Source organism: Nerophis ophidion, linkage group LG13 (genome assembly GCF_033978795.1).
Source record: "Nerophis ophidion isolate RoL-2023_Sa linkage group LG13, RoL_Noph_v1.0, whole genome shotgun sequence".
Classification (NCBI taxonomy): Eukaryota; Metazoa; Chordata; class Actinopteri; order Syngnathiformes; family Syngnathidae; genus Nerophis; species Nerophis ophidion.
The window spans coordinates 35,459,263-35,487,248 of record NC_084623.1 but is presented as its reverse complement, the minus strand read 5'-3'; the positions used below and the strand labels follow the sequence as shown (position 1 = coordinate 35,487,248).

The window sequence follows — 27,986 nt, the reverse complement described above, 5'->3', positions numbered from 1 at the left end:
TTTGGGGTGAATTTTGCTTATCGTACACAATATTTTTTTTAATGCATTTTAATATCAAATAAATTGAATCAGAAGTCTGCTTACAATAAAACATATAAGAGCCGTTCAACCCTGCCTATAGAGCCCCTAAAAAACAAACACCTCCATTAGGGTTATATATATACATGATGCAAGTATATATGTATAGTAGTAACGGGTACATTTATAATAACATTACATTTTTATGTATTTTTATCATTTTAAGCATACGTGGGACATAAATTTTAAAAAATGCGTCACAGATTGCTTTTTTTTCCTTCATCACTGATTTCTGCAGACTTTATTAGAGCAAACATCACATACTGTACAAGGTCTGCTGTCATTAGGATGCTGACTGCTGAGATGTCCAAATATTCCCATTTACATGAAAAATGTCTTCTAATCCTTACAAACCAACGGGATGGAATCTGATCATTTTTAAATGTTGCAATAAAAAATGAGGTTTTATTATCAAAAACAATTATTATTCATTAACACACAAAAGTACCAAAAAGTGGTGCTGTTGAGTACCGGTATCTATTCGCTGCAATATTATTAGTCTATTAGCGGCATTTTTTTTTGGTTGATGCATCGTTTTACTGTTGACATTTGGGCTGCAACAATTAATTGATTAATTTGAATAGAAAATAGCTACTGTATGAACGGATTAAAAAAATTTTGAGGAACGTAACTAATAAAAATGTATAATATCCAGACCACATGGAGTACTTGAAACTAACAATGCTGCACAGCAGCGCCCATGAGAGCGGTGTCCTCTGGGAGCCGCGATCTGTGTGGCGGCAAACAGCGGAGAGTATATTTTATTTTTTTAAATCTATACATACATTAAAAGTGCAATTTCAATATTGATAATGTGCATTTGTTAATAATGTACATTTATTAGGAAACAATAAGTAGGTTATTTCAAGCAGATTGTTTATTTCACCTATTTACCCTAAAATATGAATTTAGACTATAAAATGTGTTTTATTCGATTAATAAACTAATCGATAAATTACTCAAGTCGCTAATATTAGTGATAGCTGCAGCCATAGTAGACATACTTTAGAAAATAGGGTTGAATGGAGAATCGATTCTGAATCGAATTGTCACCAAAGACAGGGAGAATAGTGTTAAAAAGCATGAAGGCTGGCCAAAAGAGTAATTCAGTCCACTATATGGAAGAGTACAACCCAAAGTGAATTTTGTGTCAGTTGGTATACAATTGCAAATATTTATGGATTAGTAGTAAAAATCAAAACATAGCCGGAAAGCCAACATAAACAATAGTAAACCAAGATGAAGAGATAAGTAGCTATTTTATATTTTAACACATTCATATTTAAAAGGATGCAATCAACTCAATCTCCATACGTCCCAGGGACACACCTAATTTTTCAAAAGACAAAACAATTATTGTGTCCAACAAATTATGTTTAAAATCCCAGTAACTACTAGGAAGTAGGGCTGGACAATTACTCGACATCGAATCGACATCAAGGTTTTAATTGGTGCGATAACCAAACCGCCACAGGCTGTTTTTTCTTCTGTCGTTACCGGCAATTGAGTGACAGACATGTCACTTCCCTCCTGGTCAATCAAAAGTGTTTAAGAAAAAGCAAGTTTGTGTGCACTGCAGAGTAGGAAGCCATAAATAAACCACACCTGGGCTGATAGTCAATAAGTCAATCAATAAATTTAAATAAAAGTTAAAAAATACTCAACAAGCATTGATAAATTGCTATGTCTGCGTGTGCTTGTTTTCTTCGTCTGTCGCAAACCGGGAGAAAGATGTCACACTTTGTGCATCACTCTCCACAACTGAGCAACTTTATTTCATAGTATAATTAACTGAACGCAGTGAGCCCTCTTTTCAGTCATTCTTAATCTTTGTCTCGGTGGGCGGAGAGCAAGACCGCTATCTTGCACACACAGAAAGCACGTACAAAGAGCCTCGCTACTCCGTGAGAAATTCCTCAAAGTAACCAAAATTAGGAGAAAACAACATGATTACAAAGGGATGAAAAATGTCCTTTTGTGGGAATATTTTAAATTCAAATCAAATGGGCAATATGAGCCCATCAACACGGACGAACGAACGAGAATGCTGTGATGACAAAAAAGGCTTGGCTTTCCAACTGGGAAAAAAAATTTACTTTAAGATGTTCAATATTTAAGTTGAAGTTTGAAATTAACTTGAAATAAATCTGGGGTTGTTTATATGTAAAAAACATTAAAATCGCAATCACAAGTTTGGACAGAAACATTGCAATTAGATTTCTTTTTTAATCAAAGTCCTGCAGCCCTGCAGGGGAGCAATCATTCATTGATGTGGTGGACAAAAATAATTCTTAAAATTAGTCACAGACAGATGACAAATTTGGTGATAAGTCTGTGAAGTCATCGCTTGTGTTTTTCCAAAAAGATTGTGTGGAAAAAATATATATTTAGCCATCATTTTAGCTAAAGTCTTGTTTGTTTTGTCTATATACACCTGTGTATATCTTTCCAAACACGTCATTGTCATCGTTATTTACAAAAGACTGATGTTTGAGCGAGTTAAATATATCTTATGTCATTTACAGTTAAAGTACCACTGATAGTCTAGGTGCACCTCTGCATTTTACCTCTCCCCTTGTACCACCTTGTGGGAGGTAAGGGGAGCAGTGAGCAGCAGTGTTTGCCACGGTTGGGAATCATTTTGGTGATTTAACCCACAATTCCAACTCTTGATGCAGAGTACTTGCCATGGAGGTAATGGGGTTTGAACTCACGACCTACTGATCTCAGGGCGTACACTCTAACAGGAGTTAGAATTTAAAAGTTGATGGCGAAATTAGAGCCACTTAATAGATGTACCTTTATAAACCAATCAGTCGATTAATCGTTGAGATAGTCGATTACTAGTCAACTATAAAAATAGTTATTTGAAGCCCTACTAAATTTGCAAAAAAACCTTGTTGTCACTAGACCAGACAATCGATGTTTCAACCCTGAGCGCAGACATCATCACCTGTAAGCAGTATCGGAACATGGTAGGTTAGCCGCTACCTAAAAAACACTGCGGTGAAGGTGATGAAAAATACTTTGAATGGAATTCAACATTTTGTTATGACGCGGTCTTACGATGAGATCCCGTTTTCCTCGAGTAAGCAGGGAAAGGAGAATGTAAAATTAGGAAATTATTTCAGATACATTTGGAACATAAATGTATATATCCGTTAATAAACCATATTATATAAATCAAAGGAGTTTATCACTACAATTAAAAAAAATATATAAGAAAGAGAAAGAAAACATTTTTGAACTTTCCAGGGACCCACTAAAATTACTACCCGTGAGTCCTGGAGAATAACAATATTGCAAACCAATCAACATTACTATATTAGTTTATTTAAAGTTACCTGTAGTCCGTCTTTGCATGTTCATTTTAGTTACTTGTTTCAAAATCATTCATATCAACAGAATAGCTCAATGAGGGAAATATTGTGCATTAAGGATGAGGTGGCGACTTTTCTAGGGTGTAAGCGCCTTCCTCCCTAATGCAGCTGAGAGGGACAAGCGGTAGAAAATGGACAGTTGGACAAAGGAGCGGTTTGCAACTTGTTTGAAGTTGTATTTTTCCAAACCAAAGCTTACGTATGTTATCAATAGTAGTTCAACCAAACAGAGTTGATAAAAATATACTGTAATAACCAGAAGTTAAACTTTGTTCAGCATGGTCTGAATGAAATATTGGCTTTGATTAGCGTTCATCACTCTTGCGCTGTGGCGTTAATTTTTTCTGTGCATGTGCATATCCTAAAAGTTTGGATATGAAGAAGGCGGTTCACACATACTTGCCAACCTTGAGACCTCAGAGTTCGGGATTTGAGGTGGGCGGGTTTATTGTAGCGCCCCGGAAGAGTTAGTGCTGCAAAGAGGTTCTGGGTATTTGTTGTGTTGCGGTGCAGATGTTCTCCCGAAATGTGTTTGACATTCTTGTTTGGTGTGGGTTCACAGTGTGGCGCATTTTTGTAACAGTCTTAAAGTGGTTTATAGGGCCACCCTCAGTGTGACCTGTTTGGCTGTTGATCAGGTATGCTTTGCATTCACTTGTGTTTAAGCCGCATATGTTATGTGACTGGGCCGGAACGCTGTTCGTATGGAGGAAAAGCGGACATGACGACAGGTTGTAGAGGTCGCTAAAGGTAGTGCCTTTAAGGAACGCCCCTAATATTGTTATCCGGGTGGAAATCGGGAGAAAGGTTTCCCCGGGAGATTTTTGGGAGGGGCACTAAAATTTGTGAGTCTCCCGGGAAAATCGGGAGGGTTGGCAAGTATGAGTGCACAATGATCGAACATTCGCCCTTCTGAGTATCTGCCAAACTGTGGCATCCAGCAGCTTTATCCGAAATCAAAGTTGACGTTAGAATCAATAGTGATTTAGATTTTTTCCAAACTCGCCGGGCCATTTATAAAACAAATTTTGTATCGTAAACATTGTTTCGAAACAATAATATCCTCTGCAATTTGCAGAGGGAATGAAACTTATGGCAACTAAACATAATCCATGCAGTACTTTGCTACTTATTACGTATTTACAAAGCATTTACTGAAATCACTCTGGCAGGATACTGCTTATCTTTACGGTTTGTGTTGTAGTGGCACCTCAAGGTGAAGTCTTTATTGCTTAATAGTCGACAACAAACCAAACACATGGGCTTGTCTTTAAAGAAAAGAAAAAAAAGAGATGCTTTCCCATTTTGGCTAAGAACCAAGATTTATTGACATGGTGAAACACCAGAGTGTATTTTAGGTACTAGGGGCAGTGATGACTATCTATTGAGCTTTCTTTGTCAATGTTGATCTAAAATCGGAGGGGGAGGTGTTCGTAAAGGTGGGCTGTACACCCTCTGAATGAGTCTTAGCCACTCAGAAATATAACGCACAAAAAAAAGCCAACTAGGGTTGCACGACAAACGATATAAATTATAAAAAAGTAGCAGACGATAAAGCTTTTAATACTACTCTTATGTCATGACAACACATGTTGCTGACACATTCTAGCTGTGTCCTGCAAATTTTTCAGTGACAAGCAAACTAACACATCCTGAAAACAATTCAATGTTCTTGCTCACGGCTAACATCCCTCCACATTACAGAGACAATTGTAAAGCCACTAATCCTCGCCTCCATGGCAACAAATAAACAAAGCTTCGTGTAATAGCTTCGCATGCTACATAACAGACTGTAGGAAGATATGCTAACCACCAACAACAAGCTAGAGATCATGACTGTAGACAAAAGGTAGGCGGCTCGACAAAAACATCGGTAGTAATTATACCAAACAGTATAGTAACAATATGAAATACTCATATCACAGTTATTGTGACCAAAATGATCAAGGTAAACATTATTATCTTGATATTGTTAAATGTGCTTCTCAAGTACTTGAACATACTGAAATCTTTTGGTCAAGTCATTTTTTTTTTATATACCTTCGCCAACTAAACACTGTTAAAAAACCCAATATTTAGCATTTTTTCTGTTTCTTATGCTTCACTAATAGCGGGGTTTCCCGCAGCGCTTTGTTGTTAAGGTGGCCGCCATAACAGCAATGAGTTACCGCCTGAACTAAGGTCTTTACAAGCTGCTCTGCTTAGTTTTGCCCTGCCTCTGTCAGTACATCTCTGCATCACCCAACATTGTCCCACCCACAGAACCATCTGATTGATTACACGCAGAGCGGTAACAGGCAATTAGCAGTGGGTATTCAGAGCCCATGTAGTCAGTGCTAAAGACAGAGGAAGGCAGAGAGGAGAGACGGTGCAGGTGAGCAGGTGTTTTGCAGGTAAGCATAAGGTAGCGGACTCTCTCCAAATTATAATAAACACCTCCCAGTCAACTACTAGTTACATCACTATGACCCTTTGACGTTCTAGAAACATAAGCGGCAGCTCAGCTCGCTCGCAGTCCTTGAGGTGAAGGCTAATTAGCTTTTAGCGTAACATTAGCTCACTGTGCGGTGTGTCCCACATTAAACGGATAGCAAGCCCTGTCAGAGAAAGACAAGCAATATTGACCTACAGTTACAACTAAGTTATTTCACTTTACCTTCTGTGTTGATTGAGCTTTGTTGAAGCAGCAAAAAAGGACATTACGTTAAATGAAGAGTTTCCTGAATCTCTCTGATAGTTGATATAATAATGTAACTGCATCATAAAGCCTACATGAACTCCATTGTGTTCAGGGATGAATAGTCTCTCCTATTGCTATTGTACTATTTTTTCAGCTATAGTTACATTAATAATTAGTAATGAAGCAGCCTAGATTTGAATGACAGGGTCCCTGCTATCACATGTCGTTACAAATACATTTACATTATAAAAATCAACTACTGGCTTCCCAAATGCTGTAATAAATTAAGCATGATAAGTTGAGCGTATGTCGGCATGTGGCCCCACTTTTAACTCTTTTTTTCAAACGCTTATTGCAAACGCTTACTTGCAGTAAGTCATAAATTTGACTTTGTAAGTCATTATTTTAGTATCTCAAGTAACTAGGACTGTTTTGTTTTTACCTTAAGGAAAACAGAGATATATATATCATATATCGCCATTCAGCAAATGGAGCGGAAAACACAACCAAAAGTTGTAGGCTTCTTGCCACATGTTTTACTCTCTACTGCATTGGTAATTTCAATTAAAGCCATTGAAGTTGAAATATTAGCTCTGTATCCATATTGGTTCTCTTCGAGTATTCTATTTTTATTTAGGAAACTCTCTTATCAGTTATTGAACAGTTTTTCAATGATTTTAGAAAATTGTGGAAGTAAAGAAACAGGTCTATAATTTGTAAATAGATGTTTGTCTCCAGTCTTATAAATTGGTGCAACTTTAGCTATTTTAATTTTGTTTGGAAATGTACCCGTTTGAAATGATAGGTTACTAATATACATTAATGGTCCTGAGATCTCTTCAATAACCTTTTTTATCGTTTCCATATCAATTCCTTTACAATCAGTTGAGGTCTTAGATTTACATTTTTTCACGATTGTAACTATTTCCTCCTGTGTCACATTACTGAGGAGTTGGGATTTTCGCTCTATGGTATCTTTTGTGCATGATGTCACTAAGATGACATATCAAAACAACACTAAATTAAAGTGTACTTTTTGTGCAGAACGCCTCTACAATATTTTAAAACAAATAAAGTACACTTTTGTGCATGATGTCACACAAGATATTTCAATAACTGTCAAATAAAAATGAGCTGTATAATAGGAAATCAAATAGTGCATGTCCTTCGCTAAGTTAGGTTACTGCAGACATTATCTCTTTCTGTTGACAATTTTTTTCATATGGTGTTGATCTGGAAATGGTTGCTTCGGCATTTTGTGCGTGTGTCACTGAACGGAGATGTTGACATCCGTGGTTTCAAGCACTCCTCATTCTGTAGCTAGTGAATTCTCAAAAGATGCTGCAAATTAGCAGTGCTGCTACTTTTTGTTGCAACATTTTTGCCACATACTTGATATATTACGGTACTCTGATCAACATCTTCCCGCTTGAAGCCAAACCACAGCCAGACGATGGACTTTGTGCTGTTTTTCTTGGGAATTGATTCTTCCTTCTTTTGTTACCAGATTGGCACCTTCTTTCTCTTGTGTTACCACTCGCACCGCACCGCTAGCAGCACAGCTAACATTACCTATTTCTCTACCTCTGTGCTCGGCGAGGGTGTATGAGGTTGCACGCGCAACAGAATGTGATGCATGTAAGAAAGTGCGCTTGTTTTATGTCTCTGTGAGAAGGAGACAAGAAAGAGTGAGAAACACCTGTAGCGTAATGCCCGCAGCTAAAAGCAACTGCGTGAGAATCTATACACGAATATAGTCATTTTCTATATCGCTCGGAGACAAACCCGTGATATATCGAGCATATTCAATATATCGCCCAACCCTAATATGAAGTCTGCCGTACTTAAATCCAATGTTTTATTTTTTGTATTATTGATATAGTCGATTGATTGCCTTTAAAAACAATGTTTGATCGATATACTGTATACATTCCGGCCCAACTTGCCGAGAACAAATCGATGTTGAACCTTTGGAATATAAATCAATAGATCAATGTAGTGTATTAATTGTTTCACCCCTGAAAAAAATATATTGCAACATAAATGGGATACAGGTTTTGGGCCATATCGCGCATTCCCAAGCCAACCAATCACAGCAATTACAGATTTGTCTCCTTGTGACACCAGGTTGTTTATTTATTTATTTTTTTTTAAATTGGAAATATATTTGAGGGCCGGATTAATCTTAGGCAAGGGCTGTGTACAGCCCACGGGCCACCAGGTGCCATTTGTATAATCTACTGTATTTGTATTTAAAATGTCAACAAAATACTGTTTTCCAAAGTATCCCTATTTACAAAGAAAAAAGGCCGAAACTTTCGGCTTGTGAGTAATGTACATTTCACTGGAGAACACTGGGGTGTTTTGGGTGACTAATCAGAATGTGATAAGACTTTCCTATGTGTGTAAAATTAACACAGACAGTCTATTAAAAACAACTACACTATAAATGATTTCCTCAAAACATTCAATGGAAACAGCACATCCCATTTTTATGACAAACATCTACATACAATGTTGACCATGAAAAAAAGCAGCGTGATGACACTACGGTCGATTAAAAAAATTTAAATAAAAAAACTATTAAGAAAAAAATTAAAAACAAAAGTACAAAAGCTGTCCTGTTACAAAATAATCTGTCTGGGTGACATCGTTGAAACCCAACTCACTTAAATGCAATTTGCCAATAAGTACAAGATGTGCGTAATGTGACAAAAATCTAACAATAGACAGGAACCACTTAAACCAGGATTATTTTTAAATGATTTCTAAAGTGTATGTAAAGGTATTCAGGGTACTCCAGGTTATCTAATGCGGCATAGCTCGGTTGGTAGAGTGGCCGTGCCAGCAACTTGAGGGTTGCAGGTTCGATTCCCGCTTCCGCCATCCTAGTCACTGCCGTTGTGTCTTTGGGCAAGGCACTTTACCCACCTGCTCCCAGTGCCACCCACACTGGTTTAAATGTAACTTCGATATTGGGTTTCACTATGTAAAGCGCTTTGAGTCACTAGAGAAAAGCGCTATATAAATATAATTCACTTTTTTGATTGATACTTTTATTAGTAGATTGCACAGTCCAGTACATATTCCATACAATTGACCACTAAATGGTAACACTCGAATAAGTTTTTCTACTTGTTTTAGTCAGGGTCCACTTTAATCAATTCACTTCCCCTAATGTAATGGTCATGTTAACAGCCTAAATATGTAAGCTCAGAAGAGACCCAAATGCAAATTACACAAACAAAAAACTGTCCTCACTATAAAGTCAGATAAATATTTAATTGGTCGAAAGCTGGCACTGTACCAATTTAACTTTGACTGAACCACAACCAACATCAAACAGAGAACACAAAAAGGGGCAATTTAAAAAAGAAAAGCCAGTATAAAAACAAAACGGTCCAGCATTTTCATTATATATTATTCATATCCAAACATGATTATTATATACAAGAAATATAATAAGTTTGATAAAAATCAGCTCCAAGTTAAAACAAAACAACAAAAACTAGAACATAAACAGCTTTTGATGTGCAAACTTAGAATTTGCTGTTTTTTAACACAAACACAAGACACTTCAAGGTGACTTGGCCATATCTGATAAGATTCAGACACATGCTCAAACATCCAAGGCAAGACAAAAACTGATTGTTTACTATTAATTCTCTTATGACGGCAAAGAGAACAGAAACACAACAGATCGAGAGCCGAGAAAAACAACTTTAAAACATCAGATAGATAGATAGTACTTTATTGATTCATTCAAGTACTATCTATCTAATGTTGTAAAGTTGTTTAGGCTAGGTTTATGCAAAAATAACTTGATAAAACCAGGAGTTTTCCTTCATTTTTAATACAGGTATGGGTACAGTGGCCTAATATCTAATTCACCAAGAACTACTTTCATTGTGTGGAATTGTTTGTTGATCAACTTAAAAGAAAACTATGTATTTTACAGACCATAGGGCGTACCGGATTATAAGGTGCACTGCCGATGAGCAGGTCTATTGTCATACAAAAGGAATATCATTAAAAGGGGTCATATAATGTTTTTTTTTTCCCTACATTTAAAACACTTCCTTTTGGTCAACATAATATGTATTGGCGGTGTTTTGGTCAAATTGTCGCATGGATTATGTTTTACAGACTATCTTCAAGCAGCTTTCTGACCCTCCATTCAGAATGCGGCATATCTTATGTACGTGGCTTCCCTTCCATAGCATCTTCTCTCCGTCATCTTTGTTGCACCGGTTGTTTTTAGCAATTCAATAGAGAGTCTACTGACAGATATAAATTAGAACTGTACACTACTTTATAATAGAAATGGAACCAGCGGAGGATGAAAGAGGATAGAGAAAAAAAAGGATCTTATTGACTACAGCGCGGACATTATACAATGACGGACGCTAGCAAATTTTTGGGACTCACGCAGATCCCAAATATACAATAGGAGGAACCAATTGGTAAGAAAAGTTGATGTTGCTTAATATTGCAAAACAAAGCGCCAGATAATGTCTCCGAAAAGGTGCCCCTTTGGAGTCCTTTATTAATACACCATAATAATACCTGTATGTTGAAGCACAGTATGCCTGACTACCTTAGTCTTAACGCCTTGCGTTCCATCAAGAGGTGTGGCTTTGTAGCTTGCCGAAAATTGTATTTAAACGTTTTGACAGATTTCTGAACACCTTATGTAGTGTCCTATATTCTCAATGAAACAATGTTTTGGTCTTGCTTGCTTACTTACTGGTACTTGCTAATGTCAGTTATTGAACAGGCGTCAAAACGTGCAGTTCACGTGTATATTTTGTGTGTGAATGCAATCTACTGGTCACATTTATTATACGATGTACCAAATAAAATTGCTTCGAGGTCGGTAAGCCCAACCAGAATTAATACATACATTAGGCGAACCAAGTTATAAGGAGCACTGTCGATTGAGAAAATGAAACCATTATAAGTGCACCTTACAGTACAAAAATATATAGCAAGCTAAATGGAGTGCATTACTGGCTGCGGACAGCAGTAGCGCTGTCCAGAGAAACAAAAACAGCATGACGCCAACTAAGAACAAAAAACAAAGTAGACTTCTGCTATGTCACAACTTCTCCTGGAGGATTTGAACTGCTCGGTATAACTTTGGCAATCTACGGATGGCTGTTCCACATTTTCACCATTTGACCATTCACAGACCAAAAAGGCAAATTATAGTTAATGCTAAAAGCACCATGATGTACACATTGGAATGCTCCGTTTTTAGTTCTTGTGTTGATTTGCATCTGTCCCTGTTAATTAAACTAAAAAATACCACAGGCCATGAGGTAAAATTGACCTCAAATAAAAAGGGAGATAAGCAAATTAATGCAGCGATATCGGAAGTAGTTAACAGTGTATTAGGAAATTGCTTGTCAACGTTAGAATTGATTTGCGCAGCAATAACTAATCACCACAATGAAATATTGGACAATGACGATTGTCACCGATTGTTTAGACTGCAGTCACACCGGATACAAATTAATTGATAGCTACAAACAAAAGAGGCCTGGGTCGGATCTGAAAAAAATTCACTGATGACATTGACATTATAAAATCACATATGGGCAAAAAAAAAAAGGAATGGACCAGCAGTGTGAACAAGGCATTATTCACTCGGACCTTGGGCGTAGCTGCGCTTGCGTCACTATGTTTGGGGTGTGTCAAGTCGAACGGGGGTGCAATAACCAGGAAAATTATGTCTTGCTGTATTGTGGGGATATAAATAAAGAACCATTAGGTCAAACAAAAACCCCCAAAAAATGCCAAAAATTTGCTAGCAACTTAAGACAACAAAATAAAAACAAGGCCAAAATCCCTAACCACAAGTGGACTTGTGCAACACTGCCCAAGATGGCTATAGAACATGGTGATGGTTATCTGGATCGAACAAGGTAACAGTAATAGGGGCGGTATAGCTTGGTTGGTAAAGCGGCCATGCCAGAAACTTGAGGGTTCCAGGTTCGATCACCGCTTCTGCCATCCTAGACACTGCCGTTGTGTCCTTGGGCAAGACACTTTACCCACCAGCTACCAGTGCCACCCACACTGGTTTCAATGTAACTTATATGTTGGGTTTTACTATGTAAAAGTGCTTTGAGTCACGAAAGAAAAGCGCTATATAAATATAATTGACATCACTAATTTGGATTACCCCAAAATCGAATCACTTGTTAATTTTCTGAACGTCTCATTGAAATCCAGACATAACTTTTTGGGTTATGTTGCTAACTGACTGACTGACTAACTAGACGTCGGCTATCACATAACCTAAAATTACTATCTCTCAGCTTTTTTTCCCCCATTAGAGTTCGCCACGGTGCAACAACAGCATAGTGGTTTATTTAAATGTTTACAACAAATGCGCTTTGTGACGAAACCCTGGCCAGAGATTGAACCCCAGGCCTCTGCCACAAAAGGCAGAAGTGTGTAAGAGTTACACAAGACATAAAGAGGAGAATGTGAAAATTCATTGGTGACACAGCAGAAGAGTGATACTAATAAGTGTGCCTTAAAAATCGTATATAGAATGCCCAGTGGTTTATCAATTGCATTGACACTTTACAAACTATTTTTGATTCAGACGTGACGAAGTGTGCATCTTTTAGGCTCAAAACCGGATGTGTTTCTAAATACAAGATTCCATTTTCCAAGTTGGCAACCCTATTTACTAATCCACATTTCCCCCCAAAAACTTTTAGAAATGAAGTTCTCCATTAACTTGACAACAGTTTGCTAAACTGGACAATGTCAGATTAATATGTCATATGTTACACTACTTACTGTTGCTAATCATGGCTGCTTTATTAATATTTTACATCTATAAGTGGTGCATGTATTGTGCATGATTTTGTCATTATTTTTTCTGTTTTTAAATTTAACTTTAAGACATGTTTTTGCTTCATTCCTTTGACTGAGTGATGATGATTAGGAGTAACATAGTATATGAATAATCATGTGTAATATAACATGGCTTCAGATTGAAAGTCTGTTATTATTCTAAATACTATCAAAACAAAAAAACCTAACATGTTAATTTATTAAGCCGTTGATTTTACTCAGTACTTCCCCCGCGCCATCTTTTAATGATTAATCATCAGCACAACCCAGCCTGTGTGATCAATGAGTGATCAATTCCGCCCTTATTTCCTTACATACATGTGTTCTGTTAGCCATTAATAAGTCAAATTACAAAAGTTTGCAAATGTTTTATTTTCCTGGCAAACAATTGTGATTGAAGTTTGTGATCTATTCACACTACAAGTGCTGGGGGTAAATAATCATTTTGGCAAACAACACCTAAGGCAAAGGACACTGAAAGTGTTTGATGCTTATCTGCACAAAAGAGCCAACATATTCAAAACTAACTATGAGCAAATATTATTCTGCACACACTTAAAATGTGTGATGAAGGGTTGGTTGACCTTCAGTCCTAAAACAAATACATGAAGAAGACAAAACCAAAAAAAAGGTATGAGAGAGTAACAACAGGAAAAGTTTAAAAAAATATCCACCCTAGGAAGTCACCTGCTATGAATACCATAATACAATTATCAAAGCAATGTCAACAGTAAAAAACTTTTTTTTAAAGAAAGATAACTTTACTCAAGACAAATTAAGACAGTTGGCCAAAACCCATACTTAAACAAGCACAATGCTCGTTATTATTAACATCTTCCATTCCACTTGGAAACAAATGCATTTTAATGTTTTGTGTTGATTAATAAAATATATAGCAATGAAAAATACATTTTAGGTCTTAATTCCCAACCCTAGTCTGAATGTATTTTCACATGTTTAAAAACCAGAACTATTATTTACACAAGGTCAGAAATAGACAGAGGCCTTAAAATATACATACAGTCACCTAAATATTGTAAATTGTGGTAATATAGAATGTCTTAACTTGACAAAACCAAAACCTATTAACTTGTCATCGTTGATCAGGACTGATTGTAGCTAATGGTTTATCTTGGGTAACATAAAATTATTTGTTGGACAGCATGTATTGAATTAACAAAAACTCCAAACAATGGGAAAGATAAAATATTATTCCCAGTGTCCTTGTTTCAACCGCACAGATCGCTCCTGCTTTTGTGGCCTGCTTGTATTTTATCACAGAGTTTATGCACAACGTAAGATACTCTTTTCTCTTTCACTTTAAATGCATACCTCACCTCGTTAAATATAACGTTAAAGTCACAAAATAGGCACCACAGAACTCTTCTGCGTCTTCTCTAGCAAAGCAGGTGTGTATGAGGTGTTGTGGAGCATATTTACAATCTATTTGTCACACTTCATTATCATTTGTTTGAGTGACGGCAAACATTGAAGTGTCATATCTGCATTTGTTAATTTGTTTGCAAGAACAAATACATTGATAAATGGGAAAAATTAACATGTGTGTGAGTCGTGTGTGTGGAGTGCCATAGACCAGTGGTCCTCAAAAATGTTTTTGCCACCACAAGTACCACCTCAGAATACACTTGGCGCTTCAAGTACCGCCATAATGACCCACATTAAAATACAGTAGTGTTGGCCTAAATATTCATTAAAGAACAAGACAGAGGTTTTATTTAACAAGTAGGCTTAATACTTTTGGCCACTATAACAAAATTTGAACAGTAACACAGTGTTTGAATATTTAATTAAGTGATTATTTGGCGTACCACTAGATGGAGCCTGCGTACAACTGGTGGTAAACATACCACAGTTTGAGAATCACTGCCATGGAAGCAATGAAAAGCCTGGCTTGGAGGCACAAGCCATGATAGGAGGATATAGCTTTAACCCTTCTTAGTTTTAACACAGTCAGAATTAATTGAATTATGATGCAAAATGTATTAATTGTGCAAACCAAAAATTCAACAATACTGTGATAATAATGATCACTGGGATCATTTTGGTCACAATAACTGTGATATGAAGTTGTCCTATCTTGACGTACAAGTATTGCAACTTATAAGTCTCTTGGCTTATTGATATGCTTAAAGTTCCAAACAAAAAATTGTGTTGAGTCTCCTCACCACTGGTTGCCTTAACACTAGTTGCAAAAGGGATAGTCAGAATGAACCCGATAAGATACGCCTCAAAACCTACGGTTTTACCCGCTAGCAATAGCTTGTAGATAGGGATCGACATAACTTTGGAACAGTGTTGCAGACTTGGCGACGCAGTTGGCGCATAGCACTGCTAGTCAGCACCAAACTGAAATAAGAGCCAGCTTTTGTGAAGTGAAGTAAATTTATATTACACTTTTCCTCTTGGGACTTAAAAGCTTTAAATAGTGTAAGCCATGATCTACATCTTCAAGCTACATTTAAACCAGTCCGGGTGGTACTGGGGGCAGGTGGGTAAAGTGTCTTTCCCAAGGACAGAACTGTTGTCCTTGGGACCGTTGACTGACATTGCATTATCTAAACAGCGATCATTAATCCATTAAAATATATCAAATATCAATAAGGCTGCTGATGGTAAGTTATAAGTAGAAGTTTGCTCGCCAGGTGAATGCTGCACATTATTATCACGTTACATCATAAAACTACTGTAATTGTTTATAGTTCTTTCTATAGTTTTGTTTTATACAATATTTATCATCTAAAAGTTTTGTTTTTCTTTTTAAAAGGCATCTAACAAAATTGTGGTGTTTTGGTGAGGCCAGGCATGGATTAAATAGATTTAAATTAATTTCAATCGCAACGTTGGTTTGAAAAGCAAGTGTTTTGAGTTACAAACTCGGACACAGAACTAATAAAGCTCATGAGTTGAGGTATCGCCATGTGCATGCGTATTTGCTTTCCTCATCAGTAACCTCCAAACAGCCTGGAAAATTATTCAGTCTATATTGGTGTCGGCACCAGGGTGCGTTTGTTCCATAGTGGAATGAACTGCATTCAGTTGTTCACCCCCAAAATCCTGATAGTAAGTTTAGGCCACCACAGTGTATATTTTTCTTTTAGTTTTTATTCATAGCTGTATGTAGAAGTGGCTGCTTATATCCGTTGCTTTAATGTCCTTTGTGTTCTTTGATGTTTCCCTCTTACACACATGTGAGAGGGATGTGTACTACAGCTAGGAGTTGCTGTTGTTTTTTTTTTACCTTGGCCTCAGTCTGGATCCCCTCTCCAGGGCCCAGACTTAGACCAATTTTTATTATTTTATCTTCTTTTTTTCTCCCATTCCCCACCCTTTTTCACCTGTATCTCAACTTTTTCTGTTACGCACGCCGGAAGCCGGCAGACCAGTCAGCGGTCCTGTTCTCTCTCCCTGTAATCTTTGTCTGACCTTGAATGGGATTGTGCTGAACATTTATATATAATATATCAATGATTAGCAAAGGAATATGATTTACAGCCATTGTAAAATGGAAACGTGTTTAAAGAATAGACTGGAACCTTTTAATTTATGCCAAGAATCTAGCTAGAGCTATTAGCTCTGTGCGGCCTTATCGATCGTTTATAAACAGAGTTCGGAGAGAAAGTGACGTCAGAAAGTCCGTGCCCTGCACAGGAAGTGACATCAAAAAGAACCCACCGCAGCCAGCTTCTTAACAACCAGTTTCGTAACTAGCAGGTAACCACTAGAAAGATGAAGAAGGCGAGTCATGCCCGTAATTTTCCTTCTACATATATAGGCGCTTGTGGAAATCACACATGAACCTTAAGAGAAGGAAACGGGCGATTGCAGCTATTTCGGATAAAACACATCTCAGACAGCAACACAGTAATGTTGAGCAACGGTTTGGATAAGGCCTGGAAGAACGGCAGCTTCGTGGGATAGGTTTGTCAACGAGTGTGTTGCGATGGAGGAACGGCAAGAGAACTTTCGAATGTCCAGGTAAACTGTGATTCTCTTTAGCGAAAAACTTTGTCCATTTGTCGAAGGTTAAACAACGAGATTGCGGGCTCCCGTGGATGTTGAAAAAAAATGTAATGTGTGCTTTGTATTACCTGGCCGACAAGGGAAGACTACGGAAAAAGGCCAATGCATTTGGACCGGCAAAGCAGACTGTATCAGTTATTGTTCGCGATGTGTGTCGAGCGATTACTCAACATTTAGTTTTGTACTCCATAACTATTGTGGAGCTAGAAACTAGTTGCGGCCATCAAGTACGACAGCCAATTTTAGCCTTCAAGCTCAGGCAAGATTACAAGAATGGACAATGAAGGTGAAGATAAGAGTGAGGAATGTCCTGACCAGATATCTACATCCCTAGATTGATTGTTGTAAAATGTTCTTTATCACATTGATTACTTTCACCTAACCATTAGAGTTATGATTTATGTATGATGGCTCAGGTGTGATTCACTACAATAGGGCTAGTCTAACAGCTACTGATGGTGAAGCAAGCAAGGTTTAAGGGTAAAAAAAAAAAATGTGGCAATAGTGAGTGAAGTGAAGTATATTTATATAGCACTTTTCTCAAGTGACTCAAAGCGCTTTACATAGTGACACCCAATATCTAAGTTACATTTAAACCAGTGTGGGTGGCACTGGGAGCAGGTGGGTAAAGTGTCTTGCCCAAGGACACAACGACAGTAACTAGGATGGCACAAGCGGGAATCGAACCTGCAACCCTCAAGTTGCTGGCACGGCCACTCTATCAACCGAGCTATGCCGGTTTCAATGTAGCCCCAATAGGCTACATTGAAACACAGGGTAAGGATACACTTCCAGGTCAGAGGTGACTATGACGTAATTTATATGCGCATCTGCCATTTCCCGCGCATGCGTACTAGGTCGCGCTGTGCCGGCGGACGGAGGGGGAAGGGGGTCTTAAACGATGGCATTGTGTGTGTGTGGACATGGATAAAGTTAGGTGGGCTATTACCTGTATAACCCCAGCCGGCTTAGTGTAGAAGCAGCCTAAGGCAACATTGGGAGAATTTTTGTTTTGGGGGGGAGCTAGAGACCTAACGGACAAGCACTGCTCCTCTGCTCTCCCTACTTCATTGACAAACCACAGTTTGACACTGGATTCTCCAATATTCCTCCAAACCAATAATTTAATAGACAAAAACAAACCTAATTTAAGTGATTTAATTTTAAATTAGATGCACCAATCAATTTCGGACCATTTTCTGAAAAAATATGTGACTTTCATCTCTGATCACAAAAGCACAACCCTTATGGCTGATACTTTATCTTTGATCCCACTGTTGACATACGCGACTAGCAGCTAACTACCTCCATAGGGGCTAACAAACTACATTTCTTGCAAGTGCGATTGTCATTGGAGGAGGCAGAACATGTCACACACCAAGTAAGAGCAGGCAGGTTAAAAGCATGATAGTCACTAAACTATCCGCTAAGTTATCATGAAATAACAAAGAAAAAATCGTAATAAACTTACAAAAGTCGAGATAGAAACTTGTTACAGCAGAAAATAATCAGGTATGAAAAATACAATAAAAAGTAGATTAATAATAGTCTAACTTATTAATCGAGAGTCGAACTGCTACTGAACTAGTAGCAAAGCAGGAGGATGGTTCGATCCGTATATCAGTAGTGTCAATACCAGGGGGGTGGTGTCAGAATATAATCAATGCGAGCATGATTAAATCGATATCATGTTTACAGATTAAGGGACATAGTCTGAACACAGGAGGACTGAGGGCAAAAAACAAATTATTAAAATAAGTAATAGGTGATAGTTTTTGTTTGGTTATTGGCTATATTTAATAACAAATAGCTTAAATATTCTCTTAATACACTGGCGTCATGTGTTTTTTTTTTCCCCTAATTATAATTGTGACTAAAAGTCAGTTAATACACACCGGAATGGGCCGATTTCACTTATGAATGATCATTATCAGAATAAGAAGCATAAAACCCTGATTGAAACGGTCACAGTATGAATAAAACTAAAATACATTTTAGTAAAAAAAAACTTTAAAACCAAATTAAAAGCTACTGTCAAAATTACCACTGACTGCATGGCTGTTACAACAAACACAAACCCACGTTGACACTACCTGACTAGTAAACAAGTTGAAGTTGAAGTTGTAGGTGGAGTGGCCAACTATGTCTCCAGAGAATTAAACCTAATGAAGCATATGTGAAACATCCTCCAGCACAAGGTGGAGGGGTGCAAAGTGTCTTAAGATCCATCAGCATCATGATGTCATCAAGAATGGAATAAGATTCTAGGGACCATCTGTGCAGCTCTGATGAATACCGTGCCCAAGAGGACCAAATGGTAATAGAGCTCACTCAAAATATTGACACTTTGGCCACCGTTTGGACCGAAGTGCCAGCTATGTGTTATGACAGTAAATCTATACTGCTGTACACTTACTATGGTAAATTATATCCTAGTGTCATTTCCATAGTGCTGTCTTTTGACAAGATACAATAAATTAACACCGATACACAAACTGTTGCTTCCGTCTGAAACAACTCTGCGGGCTCTGCATTTCTGTAGCGAGCTTTACAGGCTCTCACAGTCAAACTACAGTGGGCTCTTTGAGCATCAGCTGCCCATAACAAACCCACACGAGTGCCAGTCTCACACAAAGACACAATGTTACTACAACCAACAGGGCCACAGACCATTTATCCAACGCTGTTCTGGCAGTGGAGTTATTTGTTTCGATATAGATGCTTTGTTTATCCACAAATTATCAGCAGGGTGATTGGATAATAAACAAAGAAGGAGGCAAAGGGGGACATTTTTGGTTGAGAAAGCTGCTTAAAGAACATTACTCTGTTTGGAGCATGAGACCCCACCACAGTGACCGAGCGTCCAGTGCTGAATCAGCGGGTAGCCCGTTGTGTAATCTCTCAGACACACACACACTCAGATTAAATGGCATGGAGTGGGATGTGTGTGTGTGTGTGTGTATTACAAAGAAGGTTGATCAAGAAAGGGAAACAGAGGCCCAGAGACATGTCAGAGTGCTTTGTCTTTGTTGTTTAAAGGCTTGGCCTCTTACTGCTGAATGGGCCTATAGTTGGCCTACAAAACTAGTCTCTTCAAATAGAGGATTCTTAGAAATTGACAATGGTTTTATCAGGAAAAAAAACATTTACATTCAAGCTCACACAGCAGTGACAGTATACAGACTCAATCTACACCTGCTATCATTCTGAGAAACAAACCCCTAATTCGTAAGAATGGGGGCTCTTGAAGAGGTACATAAAAGGTAGCATGATCAATAGGTAAATTAAAATTATATCACAGTCCAGCAAAGTAAATATAATCAGTAATAATTTACAACTCAGAGCATAACTTTCTCAATACTGATGTCACTAAATGTATAGGAAGCAGAAATATGCAGACCATTGCAAAAGCAAACATGAAATGAGACAGTAACCTCTATGATAAGTGCACATTCTAGCACTCCAATCTACTGTATACGGCAGGTAACTAATACATCTTAGCTGTGAATTGTACATCCATAAAGATATTTCTATTCATAACGAGAGACAAGCCAGACTGATTACTACACTTTCAAGTACATTTGTAAAACAAAACACATTGAAAAGGTTTTCCTTTCCTCCCAATAACATTTGTCCTGCTGCAAATGCTGATACAAACTGAACATCTAACAGCAATGCGTCCCATTTAATTAAAATTTAAGCAGATGAAACAATGCTGCAAACAATTATGTATGACGGAAGTGTCCGAACGTTTTCCACCGAGGGCGGTTAACAGAAAAATTCAAGGATGCAAGGGCCACTTTGATACTTTTGGAGATGACAGATGCTAAAGAGTTTGACACCTGTGCATGACAGTGCAGGCCAATATAGGCTGAAATATCTTGTCCAGGGTGTACCCCGCCTTCCGCCCGATTGTAGCTGAGATAGGCGCCAGCGCCCCCTGCGACCCCGAAAGGGAATAAGCGGTAGAAAATGGATGGATGGATGGATCTTGTTCGAACATCCAATATTTCAACTTTTTCTCTTTTCAATGTGACCCTCTTTAAAATGTTTCATATTCAATTGCATATAGAGTTGTGGTCAAAGGTTTTACATACACCTGTAAAGAACATAATGTCATGGCTGTCTTGAGTTTCCAATAATTTCTACAACTTTTATTTTTTTTTTGTAGTAGAGTGATTGGAGCACATATGTGTTTGTCACAAAAAACATTAATCAAGTGTGGTTCTTCTAGGGAATTTATTATGGGTCTACAGAAAATGTGACCAAATCTGCTGGGTCAAAAGTATACATACAGCAATGTTAATATTTGGTTACATGTCCCTTGGCAGAATTCACTGCAATAAGGTGCTTTTGGTAGCCATCTACAAGCTTCTGGCTAGCTTCTGGTTGAATTTTTGACCGCTCTTCTTGACCAAATTGGTGCAGATCAGATCAATTTGTTAGTTTTCTGACATGGACTTGTTTCTTCAGCATTGTCCACATGTTCTCAATGGGCTTTAAGTCAGGACTTTGGGAAGGCCATTCTAAAACCTTAATTCTAGACTGATTTAGCCATTCCTTTACCACTTTTGACGTGTGTTTGGGGTCATTGTCCTGTTGGAACACCAAACTGCGCTCAAGACCCAACCTCCGGGCTGATGATTTTAGGTTGTCTTGAAGAATTTGGAGGTAATTCTCCTTTTTCATTGTCCCATTTACTCTCTGTAAAGCACCATTTCCAGTGGCAGCAAAACAGGCCCAGAGCATAAATCTACCACCACAATGATTGACGGTAGGAATGGTGTTCCTGGGACTCATCTTTCCTCCTCCAAACATAATGCTGGGTATTGTGGCCAAACACCTCAATCTTTGTTTCATCTGACAACAGAACTTTCCTATAGAAGGTCTTTTTTTAGTCCATGTGATCAGCAGCAAACTTTAGACAATCCTTAAGGTGTCGCTTCTAGAGCAAGGCCTTCCTTCTTACATGGTAGCCTCTCAGTCCATGGCGATGTAAAACATGCTTGACTGTGGACACTGACACCTGCGTTCCAGCAGCATCCAATTCCTTGCAGACCTGCTTTTCGTAGTTCTCAGTTGACTCTTGATCATCCATCCATTTTCTACCGCTTATTCCCTTTTGGGGTAGCGGGGGGCGCTGGCGCCTATCTCAGCTACAATTGGGCGGAAGGCGGTGTACACCCTGGACAAGTCATCACCTCATCGCAGGGCCAACACAGATAGACGGACAACATTGATCATCCTGACCAACTTTCTCTCAGCAGCAGATGATAGCTTGTGTTTTCTTCCTGATCGTGGCAGTGACAAAACTGTGCCATACACCTTATACTTACAATTGTCTGCACAGTTGCTCTTGAGAAACTTGAGCTGCTTTGAAATGGCTCCAAGTGACTTTGCTGACTTGTTCAAGTCAATGATTTATTTTTTCAGATCTGTGCTGAATTCCTTTGACTTTACCATTGTCACGTTTGTAACCGAGTCTAATAACTTAATCTCATAAACCCTATTTAAATGGAGTTAGAGAAATCAGAAGGTGTCCTCAGTCATAATCTAGTCACATGAAGTTAAGAGGCCATGCCATGAAGCTAATTTGATTTGATTGTAACTTCTCTACATCACCAAAATTGATCATGTATTTTGCTGGATGTATTCTTTCGACCCAGCAGATTTGGTCACATTTTCAGTGGACCCATAATAAATTCATAAAAAGAACCAAACTTCATGAATGTTTTTTGGTGAAATACAAGTATGTGCTCCAATCACTCTATCACAAAAAAAATAAGATTTGTAGAAAATACCGGAAAGTCAAGACAGCCATGACATGATGTCCTTCACAAGTGTATGTAAACATTTGACCACAACTGTAGATTACTGGAAAGTCAATAAAAATCTGATGGTTTTCTGATTCACACATTGACATCAAAGCTTTGGGTTACAGGCAACTAAACAAATTATTGTAATATCTAGCAAAATATATAATAATGGTTTTGTTGCTAAACAAAAAATGAGCTGCAGTAAGAAATGGCCGTCTGGGACACACATTGGACACCTCTGTTGTATGATGTGTTTTTTTATATGCTAAGCAATACTAAAATGTTGAAATGTAAAAAACAAAAAAAGTGTATGAATTACAAGACATTAAAATGTGAAAATAACTTATTTGTTTCCTGAGATATTTTACAAGTGTGATTTGTCAAAACACAACAGACAATGAAGGTGACACATACAGATGTTTAGCCAAAACCACTGCATTGCGATATTGTTGAGAAAGTGATTATTTTAAAGTATATCAACAGGTTGACTTGCAAACCTTAATGCAGTGGTTCTCAAATGGGGGTACGTGTACCCCTGGGGGTACATGAAGGTATGCCAGGGGTTCGTGAGATTTTTTTTTTAAATATTTTAGAAATAGCAACAATTCAAAAATCCTTAATAAACATATTTATTGAATAATACTTCAACAAAATATGAATGTAAGTTCATAAACTGTGAAAAAAAAATACAACAATGCAATATTCGGTGTTGATGCTGTAAGCACAATACCAATGGGTGCAATTTGCAAAATGCTCAACCGCACTTTGCAAATTTAATGTCAAATCAAATCAAATCAAATGTTTATTGGATTCATCACTATACAGTGTACATCCACAACTAAACTACTACCACAACTTGGTTTACTATTTATAAAATATAATAATGTAGGGTTACCTGGAACTTGAAATAGGCCACCCGGCCTGAATCCACACTTCCCTCGCCAAACACCTTCGTTTCCCAACCCTCACGCATGGATAAATAGGCCTTGATGCAATCTACGCAGTGTTGGGAGACTGTTTTGCTGTTAGATCGCGTCCAAATTTGCAAAGTGCGCGAGATTGGTGAAATGCTTACAACATTGACAGCTAAATTTTTTTGTGGATATTTTCCATAAATATTGATGTTAAAGATTTCTTTTTTTGTGAAGAAATGTTTAGAATTAAGTTCATGAATCCAGATGGCTCTCTATTGCAATCCCCAAAGAGGGCACTTTAAAGGCCTACTGAAACCCACTACTACCCACCACGCAGTCTGATAGTTTATATATCAATGATGAAATATTAACATTGCAACACATGCCAATACGGCCTTTTTAGTTTACTAAATTACAATTTTAAATTTCCCGGGAGTTTCGTCTTCGAAACGTTATGTAATGACGTGTACGCAAGACGTCACGGGTTTTTAGGAAGTATGAGCGCTACGCACACACACAGCTAAATGTTGTCTGCTTTAACAGTATAATAATACAGTTTTTTGGACATCCGTGTTGCTGAATCTTTAGTTATTTGTTCAATTAATATTGGAGAAGTCACAGTAGAAAGATGGAGTTGGGAAACTTTAGCCTTTAGCCACACAAACACACAGTGATTCCTTGTTTAAAATTCCTGCAGGTGAAACTTTACGATGGATTAGAGCGCGGTCAAGAGAACATGGATCCCCACCGCATGTCAACCAGCAGGTTTCAGTGAGAAAATTGTGGTTAAAAAGTCAGTTCTTACCGGAGAAAAGCTGAGCTTGTGCCGTTCATGAAGCTGCCGTCGACTCCCTCAAGACACCCGTGGAGACACCCTTCCGACTATGAGGTACTATTTAACTCACTAAAACACTAGCAACACAATAGAAAGATAAGGGATTTTTCAGAATTAACCTAGTAAATGTGTCTAAAAACATCGGAATCCATCCCAATGCAATCACGTTTTTTGTTTTGTTTTTCTCTAGTCCGTCGCTATCAATATCCTAAAACACAAATCTTTCATCCTCGCTCAAATTAATGGGGAAATTGTCGTTTTCTCGGTCCGAATAGCACTTTTTGTTGGAGTCTCCCATTAAAATCAATGTGAATATGTGAGGAGCCCTCAAACATGTGACGTCATCGTCTGCGACTTCCGGTAGAGGCAAGGCTTTTCTCTTAGCACCTAAAGTTGTGAACTTTATCGTGGATGTTCTCTACTAAATCCTTTCAGCAAAAATATGGCAATGTCGCGAAATGATCAAGTATGACACATAGAATGGACCTGCTATCCACGTTTAATTAAGAAAGTCACATTTCAGTAGGCCTTTAAAGGCCTACTGAAATGAGATTTAGTAGAGAAAGGATTTAGTAGAGAACATCCATGATAAAGTTCGCAACTTTAGGTGCTAAGAGAAGTGCCCTGCCTCTACCGGAAGTCTCAGACGATGACGTCACATGTTTGATGGCTCCTCACATATTCCCATTGTTTTTAATGGGAGCCACCAACAAAAACAGCTATTCGGGCCGAGAAAACGACAATTTCCCCGTTAATTTGAGCTAGGATGAAAGATTCATGTTTGAGGATATTGATAGCGACGGACTACTGAAAAAAAAAAAAAAAAAGTTAAAAAAATAAACGTGATTGCATTGGGACGGATTTTGATGTTTTAAGACACATTTAGTAGGATAATTCTGGGAAATCCCTTATCTTTCTATTGTGTTGCTAGTGTTTTAGTGAGTTTAATAGTACCTGATAGTCGGAAGGGTGTCTCCACGGGTGTCTTGACGCGCTGTGTGTCAGGGGAGTTGACGGCAGCTATGGATGGCACAAACTCAGCTTATCTCCGGTAAGAACTGACTTTTTAACCACAATATTCTCACCGAAACCTGCTGGTTGACCAGTGGTCGGGATCCATGTTCTCTTGACCGCGCTCTGATCCATAGTAAAGTTTCACCTCCAGGAATTTTAAACAAGGAATCACTTTGTGTTTGTGTGGCTAAAAGCTAAAGCTTCCCAACTCCATCTTTCTACTGTGACTTCTCCATTATTAATTGAACAAATTGCAAAAGATTCAGCAACACAGATCTCCAAATACTGTCTAATTATGCCGTTAAAGCAGACGACATTTAGCTGTGTGTGTGCGTAGAGCTCATACTTCCTAAAAATGCGTGACGTCTTGCGTACACGTCATCATTACACAACGTTTCCAAGACGAAACTCCAGGGAAATTTAAAATTAAAATTTAGTAAACTAAAAAGGCCGTATTGGCAATGTTAATATTTCATCATTGATATATAAACTATCAGACTGCTTGGTGGGTAGTAGTGGGTTTCAGTAGGCCTTTAAGTTGATGATTACTTCTATGTGTAGAAATCTTTATTTATAATTAAATCACTTGTTTATTTTTCAACAAGTTTTTAGTTATTTTTATGTATATTTTTTTCCAAATATTTCGAGAAAGACCACTACAAATGAGCAATATTTTGCACTGTTATACAATTTAATAAATCAGAAACTGATGACATAGTGCTGTATTTTACCTCTTTATCTCTTTTTTTCAACCAAAAATGCTTTGCTCTGATAAGGGGGTACTTGAATTAAAAAAACTGTTCACAGGGGGTACATCACTGAAAAAAGGTTGAGAACCACTGCCTTAATGATCGGAATACAGTTAGTTGGTCTTCAGTACGTCGGAGTTGTTCATTCATTGAAAACAGCGCCAACACACTAGCAGTCGAACCGTGGCGTATTGCATAGAAAGAAGAGTATATTTCAGTGTCGCCACTGATATAACATCTTGAACCAGCATTATTCAAATGTTGATGACACTCGGTAGTATCGTTGGTGTGTTTGGAAAAGTTCGGCGTGCCTCACCGGCGGATAGTACGTGACGTTTGTGTGCGAGCGGCGAGCAAAGTTCAAGAATGACAGCAGTCCAACATACCAGAGTTTGTTCATACTGCAGCGCCCGCTGGTCGGAGCCGTCCGCGGCCATGCTGAGCTCCGTGTGGCCGCCCGACTGAAGGTAAACTCGGAGCTTGGAGGCGGAAGGAGTGCGACAGGAATCAGTCTCTGTGCAGGCAGTGGTTATGGTGATTGACAGACGTGTGTCTCTTTGACAGAATTCCTAGGTGAACTCCAACTGAAGATGAATGCCTCCCGCGTAGTGACGTTCCTTCATTTTATACCCTCAAGTCACACTGTGAGGCGGGACTTCGGCCCTCAGAGGTAGATTCGACACTCCCCATCTGGCGACTTACTTCAAGTTTTCTCCTATCGCAAACACCCCTCTCTATTGTTTTGATTTATTTACATGTTGATATTTTAGGAACACGCGATAAAGACAAAGACAGGTTGCCAGGAAGGGGCCTTGTTCTTAAGTTCAAAATCAGGGGTGTCCAAACTTTTTACACCAGACCCGGGCAAATTAAGAGCTTTTCAATCTGGCCCGCCGGACATTCCCAAATAATTATTTTTAGATCAGGGGTCTCCAAACTACGGCCCGCGGCCCGGATATGGCCCGCCAGCGTCCAAAATCTTGCCCGCGGGAAGTCCCAAGTTAAAAAAATTTAATAATTGCATTATTTTATTTTGAATTAGAATTTTTTAACATCTGTCCTTTCTAATCCATTTTACTCTCCCAGCCGCTCAGGCAAATCATATTATCGAAAAATGAATTTTCCCCTTGATAACTTGACATCATCAGCAGCAAGTGCGCGCTCTTTCAGTCAATTAGTGTGCAAGAAATATGTATATATATATATATATATATATATATATATATATATATATATATATATATATACAGTACATCCATCCATCAATTTCCTACCGCTTATTCCCTTTTGGGGTCGCGGGGGGCGCTGACGCCTATCTCAGCTACAATCGGGCGGAAGGCGGAGTACACCCTGGACAAGTCGCCATCTCATCACAGTATATATATATATATATTAGGGGTGGGCAAATTAGTGCGTTAATTATGAGTTAACTCATCAATCTATTAACGCCGACAATTATTTTATCGCACATTTGCGTATGTTGTTTACATGCTTTTATCTTGTTAACGCCTTTTCTTAACAAGATGGCGTCGCCCGGCGTCGAGGGGCTCTTGGTAAAGATGGAACATTTGGCAAAAATACCGGACAGTTCTGCAAATTTCATGGC

At 38.2% G+C, this 27,986-nt stretch overlaps 1 protein-coding gene across 1 annotated transcript in view; it reads right to left on the bottom strand.

Annotated features, from left to right (window-relative positions):
* Positions 1 to 27,258, bottom strand: part of LOC133564490 (chloride channel protein 2-like) — a 361,490-nt gene extending 334,232 nt beyond the window's left edge. Inside the window, exon 1 of the mRNA XM_061918842.1 lies at positions 26,767 to 27,258. Within this exon, the coding sequence (XP_061774826.1) occupies positions 26,767 to 26,817 (51 nt within the window). The 5' untranslated portion in view covers positions 26,818 to 27,258. The remainder of the gene's footprint in view (positions 1 to 26,766) is intronic.
* Positions 27,259 to 27,986: the final 728 nt, after the last annotated feature.